The 13,227-nt window shown below is 40.7% G+C and overlaps 1 protein-coding gene across 2 annotated transcripts in view; it reads left to right on the top strand.

Annotated features, from left to right (window-relative positions):
- The first annotated feature begins 284 nt into the window (after positions 1-284).
- Positions 285-13,227, top strand: part of LOC115774093 (glutamate receptor ionotropic, kainate 2-like) — a 68,369-nt gene continuing 55,426 nt past the window's right edge. For both annotated transcript variants that reach the window (XM_030721161.1, XM_030721162.1), the window contains exon 1: positions 285-699. In XM_030721161.1, coding sequence (XP_030577021.1) covers positions 576-699 — 124 coding nt within the window. In that variant the 5' untranslated portion in view covers positions 285-575. The remainder of the gene's footprint in view (positions 700-13,227) is intronic.

The raw sequence follows: 13,227 nt of genomic DNA on the forward strand, positions 1-13,227 counted from the left end.
ATTTCCCTCCTGCTTGTTCGGCATGTCTCTCCATCTTTCTATCTGTAGTCTATCTCCATCTCCTCTTTCTCCCCTTCTCTCGCAGACGCGCTCTCTCTCGCTCTCTGTTGCGCGTTCACAATACTAACCTTGGCTCGACGTCAGAGCCTGTGCAGCAGTGCAGTATAATGGGAGCGCAAGGAACCCAGAGCGCCTCATAGGGGGCTGCATATCGCTGCTGTATCCTCTGCTTGGCGCTGTCTAGCCCCTTTCCAATCCTTTCCAGTTCCTCACCTATAGCCCATGCTTGGGCTCCCTCCTCCCCACTGGATCCGTACCCTTCGACATGGATGTCCCGCCGTCCCGCGACCCCAAGGATTGCTGTTTCTTGGCGCAGTGAAGAAGGAAGAGGAGAAGGGGAAGGAATCATGCCGGGACTGCTAATGGATTTAGGGAAAGCGCAAGTGACCATGCCGTGATCTTGCGCATCCAGGGCCGCCGTTACCCTGCTTTGCCCAACAACCGTAGAAGAATTACGAGGGAATCGAACCCGCGCACCGGGGGGATTAACCACTGTGCATTTTTTTAAAAACAACATGAAGATTACCTCCCATCATCTGATGATAACCAGTCTTGTTTTCAGGTCCAACCTCAGGCTGATCCCGCTTCTGCTGCTGTTTCTTGGTTACTCTCGCGGGATGCCACACGTTTTAAGATTTGGTAAGTAATCTGTTTATAACTATTTATCATCGATGTTACGATGTCTAATCACAACAACTACTTATAAGACTGCCCACAGCGACGCGACATTCACGGGATGTGGGCTGTTGGGGATATTTTTGCTCCACTCTTGCCACGTTTTTCATTAAGAGTTTGCAAATAAAATCGCCTGCACTTTAAAATAATGTTTAGTGGCGAATAATTTACAGTGCACCTATAAAATATCAGTGTATTTCGTGACAATGTCTTCAGGGGGGATGGGGGGGTTATTTAGTACCTTACACCATCAAGGATGAATGACGCTTTCCAGTGAACTTGAAATCACCGTTACTGTAACTCTGGAAGCTGTATCTGACACTTAAAGGAAGAAGTAGTCTATGCAACAGTTCACGGCTATCAAGCTCACCACCAGAGTCGCTGCTTAAATCTCCTCACCCTGCATCCTGTATCATGTAGTCTTTTAAACTGCTGACTCCCCAACATATCCTCTGCAGTAAATGTTTACATGTAACCATTAGCCTGCTTTCCGAGAGTGGATCAATTATTGATCTGTGAAAAGTGGCAATCAATGCGCCGGGCTATAGGCTACTTTGTATCCAAAATCAGAACGAAGAGCTACCCATCTGGGAATTCCCATGGTTTTGCTTAATTCATACGGCTATTGCAGTTTAAACAGATAGTTGCAGTTTTCAGTGCTGACTGGATGTGGTCTAACACAAAATTGCCTCTCAGATTGGCTGTGTAATTCAGCAGCCTGAAGGCTGAGGCACTCCTTTTAAAAGATAATGCCTGGTGGGTTGATTAGATACTTAAAAACGATTATAAAAGTGTTTCTTCAACAGTTGCCACTACAGCTAATTTTCTCCGCTACGTAACTTCAAAACAGTGCCATTAACGCCCGTGTTCCTGTTTGAAAGTCACTAAATCGCAGCCTCCCGTGGCTTCCTCTGTCGCTTAATTAGATCCGTCTCTGGGTGGCTGTTTCTGCCGCTCTCTGTTGCATTTACAGAAAACATCTTGGAGTGACAGGGGAGCCACCATGACAGCGGATGTCATCAAGTGTTGACAACATATCCTTACAATCCCCAGTTCTCCCTAGGGTCCTGTTTAAGAGTCAGACCGCGTCCGCGAGAGCCGCCGCTATGGCAACGAGATGTGCTTGTCTTCCTGCTCCATGCTCAGCGCGACGCGCGATTTCCCGTCTCACATGTTGCCTAGAAGACGCCGGGCGTCCATTCAGTAACCCTTGGAGGACAACAAAGTCCCTGCATAGGCTAATGGCAAAGTTTTCAAGGCGGCAAAAAAATATCTAAATTCCTGGGAGACAAAATCGTGTAGCGATGGATCAGATATCATCCATGGTTACCGCTTTATGCATATTTATAGCTGTACGTGTTTTATCAGTGCAAAGGTTAGACGTGTACCTTCCCATACCAAAGATGTCGCCTTTGCTGACAAGCTGGATCTGGAAGGCATCTGGCATCAGTAGTAAGACAGGCAGAACCGTGAGAGATAAGAGGTGATTCGTGTCACTGAGATCTTTTGCTCTGAGGTAAAGCCCATGCTTGATATTTTCCTCTTCTTCTTCTGGTGGCATTGACAGTATGAGTAGGAGCTGGGGCTCTGTCCGTGGTCCTGATCAAGCGCTTGTTTAGTCGTAAGGACTTGGCAGCACGACCGCCTGTTGCTGACCAATTCCTACGTTTCATAACACTCTGAATGTTCTATAAACAATTTAATCTTTGTTTTTTATGCAGTCTAATCTCTGGCATCCAAGCAGCACACAGTCTGTTATAAGATGGCTCCATTCCCTTCATTGTAATTCATTCTCTTTAGAAAAATAAGTTTATGTGTCTGTATTTGCTTTTAGAGGACCTGAGTGTCCGAAAGAGAAAGCTATATATAAAAAATAGAGGTTTATATAGTAGTTTTGTTTAAAAAAAAAAAAGAGAAAACCTGTGTCAGTCATGCATACACATGAGAGAATTACAAATCCCTTTAAAGACATTAGAGCCCATCCAGTGCATTTCTTGTCCTGTAGGATGTGCCTACTCAGCAGATAATCCCAGCTGCTCCTGCAGAAGGCTGGCTAAATGAGGAGGTCAGCTCCCCTGGGTCTGTCTGTTCCTTTCCTGCCCCAAGATCCCGTTTGCCCAGACAGGAGGCTCACATTGTAAAAACCACTGTTCTCCTGTCAGGCTGAGACCTCTACACACAGACACACAGACACACTGTAACACCACAGCACAGTCAACCTTTTGCATTCATAGCACCCGTCTCACCGCGTAGAGCGACAAGTGTCGAAGGGATGAAGAAAAAAAAAAAAAACACGTGTTCAGGCCACCAGCTGCAGGCAAATATGCTGAGCCAATTCCCACACTGAGTTGAGTTATTATATTCAGCGTTCCTCATTTATAAATCTTACAGGTAATTTATTTAGTTAGATGCAGAAAATAGAGCCAGTGCGGCCCATACAAGTTGTAATAAAAAAACTCTTGAGTAAAGATTCTCTCTTCATTACTACTTCACATTTGCCTTGTGGGAGCACTGAATTACACTTTTTGAAGTTACTGATGCTGCTAAGGGTCTTGGGGATGCAGAACAAAACGTTTCTGTGGTTTAATTTCCTATTCCACACTTACAATGAAGGCTGCAGCAAAAAATAAATAAATAAATAAAAAATGTAAATCTCCCAATTTAAATATGATCTGAAACATAACTGCTTAAAGTACATAATATTCCAATTCTGTAGAAACATCTGAACCATCTTCCTGAAATAATTAAATTTTTTAGTGTCAGATGCTTCTAAAGTTCGGTTTTCCCATTCACAGATGGCCTGTTAGAATTCAGTGAAGTGGAAATTCAGTGTTTTCCTTCAAATCTGTCGCATGACCTGAAGGATCTCATTTTATGTATTTATTTATTTATTTTCCCAAGGAAATAACATTTTGTACATGATCTTATTTTGCTGCCTCCAAATGTCCTGTCATACAAGCAATGAGTCATCACATCTGCTATTCCAACCCAGATGACTTTGACTTACAGACCCGCATCTTGTTCTAAAAATAAAAATAAAAAATTCAATCGAAGAAATATCAACAGTGAAACTGAGACCGCTTTCTAATTCTGATGTCCGTAGTTGGTCTGTGACTGTGAGGTTGAGTGATAACCTTATCACAGCCATTTCCAAGCAACACTGGCAGATGCAGTGCGTCCCTGGGCTGTCAACTCCTGCCGAAAGCATTGTTGACTCAGAGATACTCATTTCGTTTGTTTATTTCCTGCTTATACTTATATTTCCCCAGTACAGACGTGTGGGAATATTTATGACTAAAACACAACATTCTTTTTCATTTTGGAAAGGAAATCAAGCTATTTTTTTCCAGTCCACTGGCAAAAGACACAATCCCCTCTGGTAGCAGCGAAGTTTATCTAACTCCTTCCACAATGCAGTGCCAGAATATAGGCTCTCTTTTGGGTTTCTAATATTTAAACCGCTTTTATCCTCTCATGGTGGTAAAATTAGAAGGTTGTTGAAAACAAGCAAGGATAGGGGGGACAAATTCAATGGAAGTTTGTTGTTAATTGACTTTATTTGCTTTTGGTTTCTGCCAGCCTGAATTATCAGCATGCTGGAGTTTAGTTTAGGATTGCAGGAATTATGGCTAACACCCTGTGCCCTGGCCCACTGCCAGCATGTTCACAGCAAACACATTTAAAATGGGCACAAAGCTGCTTAAAATATTCATGTGTCACTTGGCCCCACCATAGCTTATAGAAATATGAAACTATCTCTGCTCGCAAATGATTTCCATGGTATAAAAATACCCACCGTGGGTTTCAAGAACAAAGAGGAGATCTGTCTTACATTAGCATGCAGCACCACACATGGGCTTGAAGCAGGGAACTATCTAGATGGATTTCTAAAACATGTTTACAGTCCAGAGTCTTTGAAGGTCTTGCTGTCATGCCTCAGTTACAAAAGGCTCAATGGTGATTAATTCAGGGTACATATTTCTTGCCATTTTGAAATGGCAAATATCTTTGAGGTATGAAATTAGTTTTCTTGTTGTGCTTAGCATTAAGTTTTTCTTTTCTTTTTTTTTTAGGTTTACCGGCAACTTTTGAAAAGATTATTTACATTGAAGGCTTTAAGCTGATTGACCTTATTTGCAATGCAATCCTTTCTAGCATAACAGCCTCTCTTAACACAGTCTGTTTTTCTTCTTTTGCAAATCAAACAATAAATCTGAGATCTGTGTTCCTTTACTTACTGGTGTAATGCTTGCCGTATGTATCGGCTTTCATTATTCACACTCTGTCACTTTTAGTCGTTGTCACTCAGGGATTTTCCAGGGTATCAGAAAGGTTAGGGGTTATATGTGCAATTGCTCTGTGAAACTGTCCCTTGAGAAGAGCCTACAGCACGTCTTGCTGCCTTGCTGCTGTGGCTCACAGCTGAAGGTCGAAGCTGAAAGCACTCACAAGGAATGCATTTTTTTTTTTTTTTTTTGCATCTTTTAATACATGTGGGGCTGTCCTTCTCGCTATCTCACCAAGGGAGCTGGAAGTAAATTTGAAGTCACTGAGAGGTGTAAGAAAAACAAGAGTGTTTGTTAGAGAGGAAAAGAGAGAGAAGGAGCGAGTCTGTGTAAAGTGTGAGTGAGAAGAAAAAACAGTGAGTGTTGAGGCGTACACAGAGTAAAGATAGATTAGTTTGCCTCAGAGCAGTCCACTCTCAGCCTACTCTCAGTTGTGGTCTTTTATTACGGTTTTCTGATGGCTTCTATGAAGAGAGACAGAAAGGACAGTAGAGTATGCTGTGGAAATATAGTGGGAGGCCAGGAGTCATGCACTGCATCTCTGAATAAATGTCAGCAGTATCATATTAGCAAGCTGAAAATTTGCCTGGGACTGCAGATATGCATGAAATAGCTTATAGAAGAGAAGAACTGAAAGTAGGTTGGTAACACAAATGTCCTTGTAGTTCCCTGGAAGAACTAAACCCAGAATGTGTTTTCATTAGCCACTCGTATGTACACATTTGGTTTGTCTCCACTTCAAATAGACTATAAAATGGTATGAATCAATAAAAATCAGCATGTTGGGTTGCTTAGTTGAATATTGATAAAAGAAAGAAACCGGCAGCATAGCAAATAAGGAGTGTAAAATCCCGGCTGTCCCCTCTGTGTGTATCACAGGTATAATATGTGAGAATACAAACATGAAAATTTCAGAAAAAAAAATAACAAATGTGTGCTCTAAGCAGGATATGAGGGATTGTATTAATATTGCATTGTGCTGTGAATTAATGACTTAACAGCCACGAGCAGCAGCAGCTTGAGCAGGACTACATGGTTTTGAAGTATTTCACAGTTCTGAACTGGCCGTGCTTCAGATGTTGTCACAGTAGACCGCTCAGCTGCCGGAGCAACATGTCGTGCTTTGTGTTTTACTGTACGAGGAGGTAAAAGGTGTAAGATCTTGAACTTCATACTAGGTCAAGTGCACTAATTATCTTTTAAGAGACTGCGTAAGAGAAAGAATAAACATGGCTTGTCAGTTGTTTATTCCGGTGAGCTGGTGCGAGGGCTAATTGAGAGCTAGAGTAAATGTTTACTGTTCATTCGTCCTGTGGATAATACATTAAGACCCCTTGTTGGTCGTGTTTTTTGCTGAAGGGCTCGTTCAACAATATGCAGTCGTAGTTTCGCCCATTTAGTGTTTTAAAGCTGGGTCTTAATGTGTCCTGTAAGTTGAGGCAGTCGGAAGTGAATTTCAAACAGGCAGATCAGGTAAACATTTTTGAAGGCATATACGCCATAAGTGATAACATTGATGTCCAAACTACATGGGATTCTGAAGTCAATCGATTGCAGAAAGCCCTCCGGCTGTGTTGGCCATGATGTGAGGCACCAAACAGGTCAGGATGTGGTGATTCACCTTCATTTCCAGCAGACTGAATAAAGGAATAAAAGAAGGAGCGGAGCTATGGGCTGAAGGAGAGAAAGCAAAATTCAGGCTCCCATTGACAGCATAGAATGTCAGATGTATGAACATTTCTCTGTGTGAACCAAGGACACAGGGGGAAATGGGCTCTGTGGGAGGACATATTGAGGCAGGCTTACTTAAAATCATGTTCTTTGAACCAGCATGACGCTTCATTGTCAAGGCTGCACAAGGCCTATGCAAAATGCCTCCCCCTGCAATGTTGAATTTATTTTTTCTGTGCTTTCACTCAGAGGGTTTGTAAGTGTTTGCGTAGCTTTCTGATGTTGTTTTGATGACAGTTTTGAAGAAAAAGATGAGATTAGACATACAGTATGTGAGGAAAAAACAGCAACAGTGGATTTAGGCGTGAAAAGAAGAGCCTGAGAATAATTAAATAAACTGAAAGAAAAATACTGAGTCTGACAAACCGTTTGATAAGGCTGTGACGCTACCTGTTTTGGCTGCAGTCGGTTTTGATTGCATTCTGCTGTTTGTCATCCACACTCAGAGACAATTCGTTTGAAATGGCCTACTAAATCTGACCCTTCTCCAAACATTACAGTGGACTGGAATAGACTTGGTTTGATATTCCCATCTTGCCCAATTTATTTTAAGAGCCTGAAGAGACATAATGAAGCCAATTGCTTCCATTTCTCTTACACAGCTTCCCATGAGATATACCCACAGCTTTTTAAAAACGACAAAGGACTCTGAATTTGCTACCCAACAGGGTTCGATTGAATGCAGTTAATGGTGAAATCAACTAAAAAAAAAAAAAAAAAAAAAAAGGCTGCAGATCAGAAGCAAGATTAAAGCATGAGTCTTCATTTTTCACCCATTTCACCTCTTTACCTTCTACTTTTATCCTGTAAATATGTTTTCTTATTTAGTTTGAAAAACTACACAACTGCACATATTTGAGAAGCTTTACTTTTTAATCTCGTTTTTTTTTTTTTTTTCTCAGTTGGCCTCTGGCTATTTTCCCTGCAAAAGTCAGTGTGCAAATCTCTTTCATTTCTTTCTCTCTTTGCTGTTGTGCAGATGCTTGTGTTTGCAGAACAAGCAAGACAAATTGACACACCTTTGCAGCAAAGTGTACCTGTAGCTCTGATTATCAGCTAGCTTGTGTACAACAGTGGCTGATGGGAGGCTGATGAACCCAAACTAGGAGCTGACATTTTCCTGCCCTGTGGCTGAGGGAGAGGGGAGGGGTGCAGGTGTCCGTTCGGGTCTAATGCGCCATCCATTCAGTCGTTTAATTGAGTGTCTTTTATCTGCCTCCGGTGACCTCTTTTATTCTCAATTTCTCCCTCTTCGTTTCCCTCTCTCATCTATTTTTTTGTGCCCCACCCAGCTCCCTCTTCCTCTCTGTCTTCCTCCTTCCATCCAAAGTCCAAACTCCTCTTTTTGGTTGTCTGACAGCAAGCCAATATACCTGAATCTTACTGTGACTTTAGACATAATGGCCTGTTGTTTTCTAAACCAGTCTGATGGGCTGTGAGGAGACAGGATCATGGTGTGGTGCACTTTCAGCATCAAATTAATATCCATAAAATAGAGTTTTCTGTCCATTTTTCTGTTATTTTCTCTGCTTTTTTTTCCCTTTGTCCTTCGCTGCCCTTCCTCTCCGTGTCGTCTTTGTTTCCCCTTTGGCTTTCAGCTTGTCTGCTTGTCATTCCTCTACTTTGTTCTGTCTCACTGCGATCAAACCTTACTTCTCCCTGTCTCCTGATCTCAGTGTCCTTGCACACAATGGTAAAAAAAAACAAAAAAACCCATACTTTGACACACAAAGTCGAAACCTCAATTTCAAAGCAAAGAATACCATTTCAGTCTAGTATTTTCATTTAACACACCCAATCTTGAAAAAGATCACCGTATTTTAGCTTTCATCACCTTTTAAATTGTGCCCAACATATACTGCATATACTGTCATTATTACCTCTACACTCTCCATCTTCTTTCCACAGCAGAAATAGGAGCAGATAAGAGATAAAAATGCAGATAAAAATGCTCTTGTTTTAATGCATTACAAACCACTAGCTGTAACTCCACGAGCACTTTTAATGCATTTTTTTTTTTTGCCTGAACGTTCACCGATCCACTGTATATATATCTTTTTTTTCTCAATATATTTTTGGCTTGTTAAAGTTTCCATGTCATTATCTCCCTGAAAAAAATAATCTCCTTCTTTGCAAAGATCGCTAAATTTATGAAGATTAAAAATCATTATAATTATATTCACTAAATCCAGTGAATCCGGCTCATTTTTCCACCCTTCTCCATCGCCCTGTGAAAGCCCAACTGTTAGAATTAAAGAGCTGCCTCCTGAATTAATTCTTGACCTTTGGCTCTAACGGGAGATAACATCTGCCCTTCTACAAGAAAGAAAGTCTAATTCACTAGCCATTTTGTTCAAAATTACATTGGTAAGGGTGTAATACAGGGCCATTTTGATGAACAAGAGAACAGTGCGAATTAGAATGAGTGCAGGGAAGGGAGCAAGGAGGACAATAGTCTCTCATATAATTTGCTGAGACTTAATTGCAGCCTTATAAATTGAACTTCTTTTTGGCTGTACACCAGGGCTGGGTACATATGATAAATGTTATGTGTGTTGTAACTTAAGGCTATCCTATTAAAATATTCTCCTTATATAAGAGTGTTTTTACACCTTGAATGGAAATGTTCAGAAATGGTGCGATACTGAGATGAGTGTCTTAACACCTCGCTTTTTGGCAAGTATGCTGGAGACAGTTAGAAATCCCCATGCTTAACTTTTAAGACTCTGAGATTACTGTTAGTCAAGTTCTTATCTATATTTATTTTGTTGAGCGATACAGCTTGAGGGCTGAAGTATCCGGGGACGCTCAACACACCCAATCCATCCTGTATTATGCTTCCCAGTTGCAATGCCATAAATGGCAGTATTATCACAGTGGGGAAAATTAATATAAACCAAGGATGCACATGCATGGTCACAATGTTCTCCACCCTGGACTCCCTTAGCCTGCAGTGGATAATTAGCATCTCTCACACGTGCTTAGGCTTGATTAAAACTCAGTTTACAGTGAGCAGTGCTGTGAGGTCGCCATCTGTCACCTGCCGATGCCACCATGAGATGTACTCTAGTCTGAGGGAGTGAGAAAGATGTGTGTGTGTGTGTGTGTGTCTGGGGGGGGGGGGGGGGGGGGGGTGTTGTTTCATAAAGCAGAGAAAAAGATGAGGCATAGGAAGAGAAATGGCAGAGACAGGTGAGGCATGAAGCAGCAGGAAGCATTCTATTAAATAAGTAGCGCTGCTCAGTGCCTATGGCCTGTATATTAGACACAAATCACATATTTTCTGTGTGGGCAGAAAAAGTGTCTGACTGCACTTTTGAGATTTGTATTATTTACGTGAACTGCATAACCTTCTGACTGCAGTTTTAGGAATGCTCATGTTTATACATGGAATTCAGATGGGAAGTCTGAGAGCTCTAAGGCTCATAAAACCCACAGTGTGTGAAAGCCACTGTATTTTCCCCAAATGCATGTGCATTAGTCAAACAATAGTTTTTTTTTTTTTTTATCCCCCGTAAAATACAGTGTTTTCACAATGCACCTGCAATATAAAGCACATCATAACTGTGAAGTGTATATTTGCTATGATGATGATGATGAAGTTTAATATCACATTTATTGAAAATATTTACATACTCCCGTGCAAAACATGGAAAGAATGCATATTCTTTTTTTTTTATTATCACAAATAAATAAATAAATCGCATTTCCATAGTATCCTGACAAGTTCATGTTATACCCTGGAACAGTTGGGCAGGTGGGAAGAATGCATTAAAAAATCATGCTGCAGCAATGAGGGGGCCCAGCATCTCAGCAAGACATAGTTTTTACAACCTCAGGAAGGGTTGCAGAGTCTGTACACCAAGTTTGGTGTTAACACACTTGCTGAGATATGATCTTCTTTCTAGGGATGCACTGCTCCAATTTTTTCCATTCCTGATACGATACAGAAACCTTGGCTTCAGGTATCTGCTGATACCAAGTACCATTCCGGTACCAGTGTTAAATTAGCAAGCTTTATGTGTCCCTGTGAGCCTGGGAATCTTTTATATGTAAGGGAGCATCACAGTCAGTTTGAACATTGCTTTACTAACTTTATAAAATAAAATAAAAATAATTAAAATATCTTAAATAGGTACATCAAAGAATATAAATTTACTGACTTTGTATTCATTAGTGACATAATAAATGGCAACAGCCTGGAGATAAATACAGTGAAAATTTTAAACCACTTATCAGTGTTATTCAAATAAATAAATTGCACTAGAAGAGAAATTCATAGGGCTTCTGTTTGCTGCTGTCATTTACAGCCATGCTAGTTTATTTTCCTGCACCTCCTGACACACACGCATGTTACATGTGGAGCTGACAAGAGAAAGGTGGAGTGAAATAATTTAGTTACACTTTACATTATTATAAATGTAATAAAAGCTTCCCATCGATGAATTCATACTCGTTTCCACCAATTTTGATTGATCTTTTTTTTTTTATCTCAATATATGGAGATCAAGTCCAGGTACTGAGCTGAATTTTGACAGATCAAAGCCTTGCTGAGATGCAATAATAAAAAAAATATTTTCATAAAATCCAATATGATGGATTCCAATACGGCACATAAGGGACAAATGAAAAAATCTATGCTTGATCCAGTGACCATATTTTGTAAATTTAGCATAGAAGTGCACCTCCAAGCTTGATTTGTAGATGGTGCTCAAGACACAGACATTAAACTTGATTTAACGATTTAGGAGACTATTCCCAATCATTATGGCAAATTCCCCAACCTTGTACCACAATAGAGTTGCCATTAACTCCAATGGTCGAAGAAGAGGATGATGTGATCATGTATATAAGAAAAGGTGAAAGCCTCCACAGCACTGTTGTCACCCAATAAACTCTCAGCCTGTGTGTCTGTCACATACGGTGAGAAAAAAAAGATTTTCAAAGTGCCCCACAGAGAAACAACATAAAGACAACTGAAAGCTATTTGCCTGCAAAGAGTGAAAATGGCTCCTCTTCCCGAGGCACCACTGAATGATGCCTCAGCAAGAGCTCAAAGGTGTTACCACCTGTGTGCATCTTATATTACAACAGCCATAATGTCTTTTGTTGTGTGCTTCTTTTGATTTGTGTGCAGCAGAAGCGTTGGCATGAAATTTTCTGAAGCACCTATCATCTAAATATCCCCATAGAAAATAGGGAATTGTCATTTGTTTTTTTTTGTTTTGTTTTTTTTTTTACATTTTCTGATGTAACACATTATAATATATATAATAACTTTCTGATATCATATAAAATATTTCTGTAGCCTTAAATAGAATTGTCTCTTCTTGTTCTGCAATATTAATGAATCATTTTCTGGTAAAGAGCCATTCTCTGTACCTGCCTGTTTGGGAAAAGCTTCTCATTAGCGGTGTGAGTGTGCAGTCCGGAAAAACAGATTTGTAAAACCAACTGAAATTTTACAATATTATCATAAAAAAGCCATCATTATTAAACTCTAGTTGTAACCTGGTGCTTCTGTAAGGAGCTTTCCAACAAGCATGTATCATAGCGTGTATCCATGCGTGCGTGCTTGGTGATACAACCAAACATGCACATAATGTGCTTCTATAGCGAGCTTGTGCAATCTGAAGAGCAGGCACATATTTCTGTGAATAGTCAGCATGTGTGAGTGCATCCTTATACGCCTATGTGTGCAGGCGAGTGTGGGCACTTAGTGCTTATACATCTTATTTTCACAGTAGTTGGTATTTCTTTTCAGTTGCTTTCACAATTTGAGAGCAGTGAAGAGGCTGGAAACTGCTAGCAGACAGAAGTCACTTAGGAATTCAGCAATTCAAGGCCTGTGGAAGTGTACTCACAGTTTGGCACAATTAGTACCAAAAGGGGTCCCTGCTTGACAAATTAGCACACAAAATGTCAGCCGGTAGTTTAGCACATCCACAATAAGCCCTTGCAAATTAGCACATACTTTGAGGAGGGAGCTGGCACATTATTATGAATAGAGAGAGCCTAGCAAATTAGCACATCTGTTGCCAGCGCTTGGAATTAATACATGTTATATGATCACTGGTTTCCCACTTGGAGCCGGGTCAGAGACAAGGGCCATGGCACACATTCTAATTGAAGACAGTGTGTGCTCATTATAAGAGATTGATGATATTGATCTTTTTGCGATGGTTAAGCTAATTATTACTCTGAGTTCAGCTCAACTTAGGCATCTTTAAATGCTGAAGGCGTGAGCTATAAATCCTCACATCAGCCACATTTTCCTTGGACTCAGTGGTTTCTTACACGACAGGTTTGTTTAGTTTCAATCATTGAAGTGCGTGATTGTGTCTGTTTGCACTTGTATGTTCAAGTGTGTGACTCAGTCTGAGTCTTAGCATCCAGCAGTGGCAGGTGACAGTCCGACCCAGTGTCAAGAGGCTTTAGGGTGACAGGAGTGATTCTATTCTGGAGAAAATAGCAA

The sequence above is a fragment of the Archocentrus centrarchus genome, chromosome 24 (assembly GCF_007364275.1).
Source record: "Archocentrus centrarchus isolate MPI-CPG fArcCen1 chromosome 24, fArcCen1, whole genome shotgun sequence".
NCBI classification, from domain to species: Eukaryota; Metazoa; Chordata; class Actinopteri; order Cichliformes; family Cichlidae; genus Archocentrus; species Archocentrus centrarchus.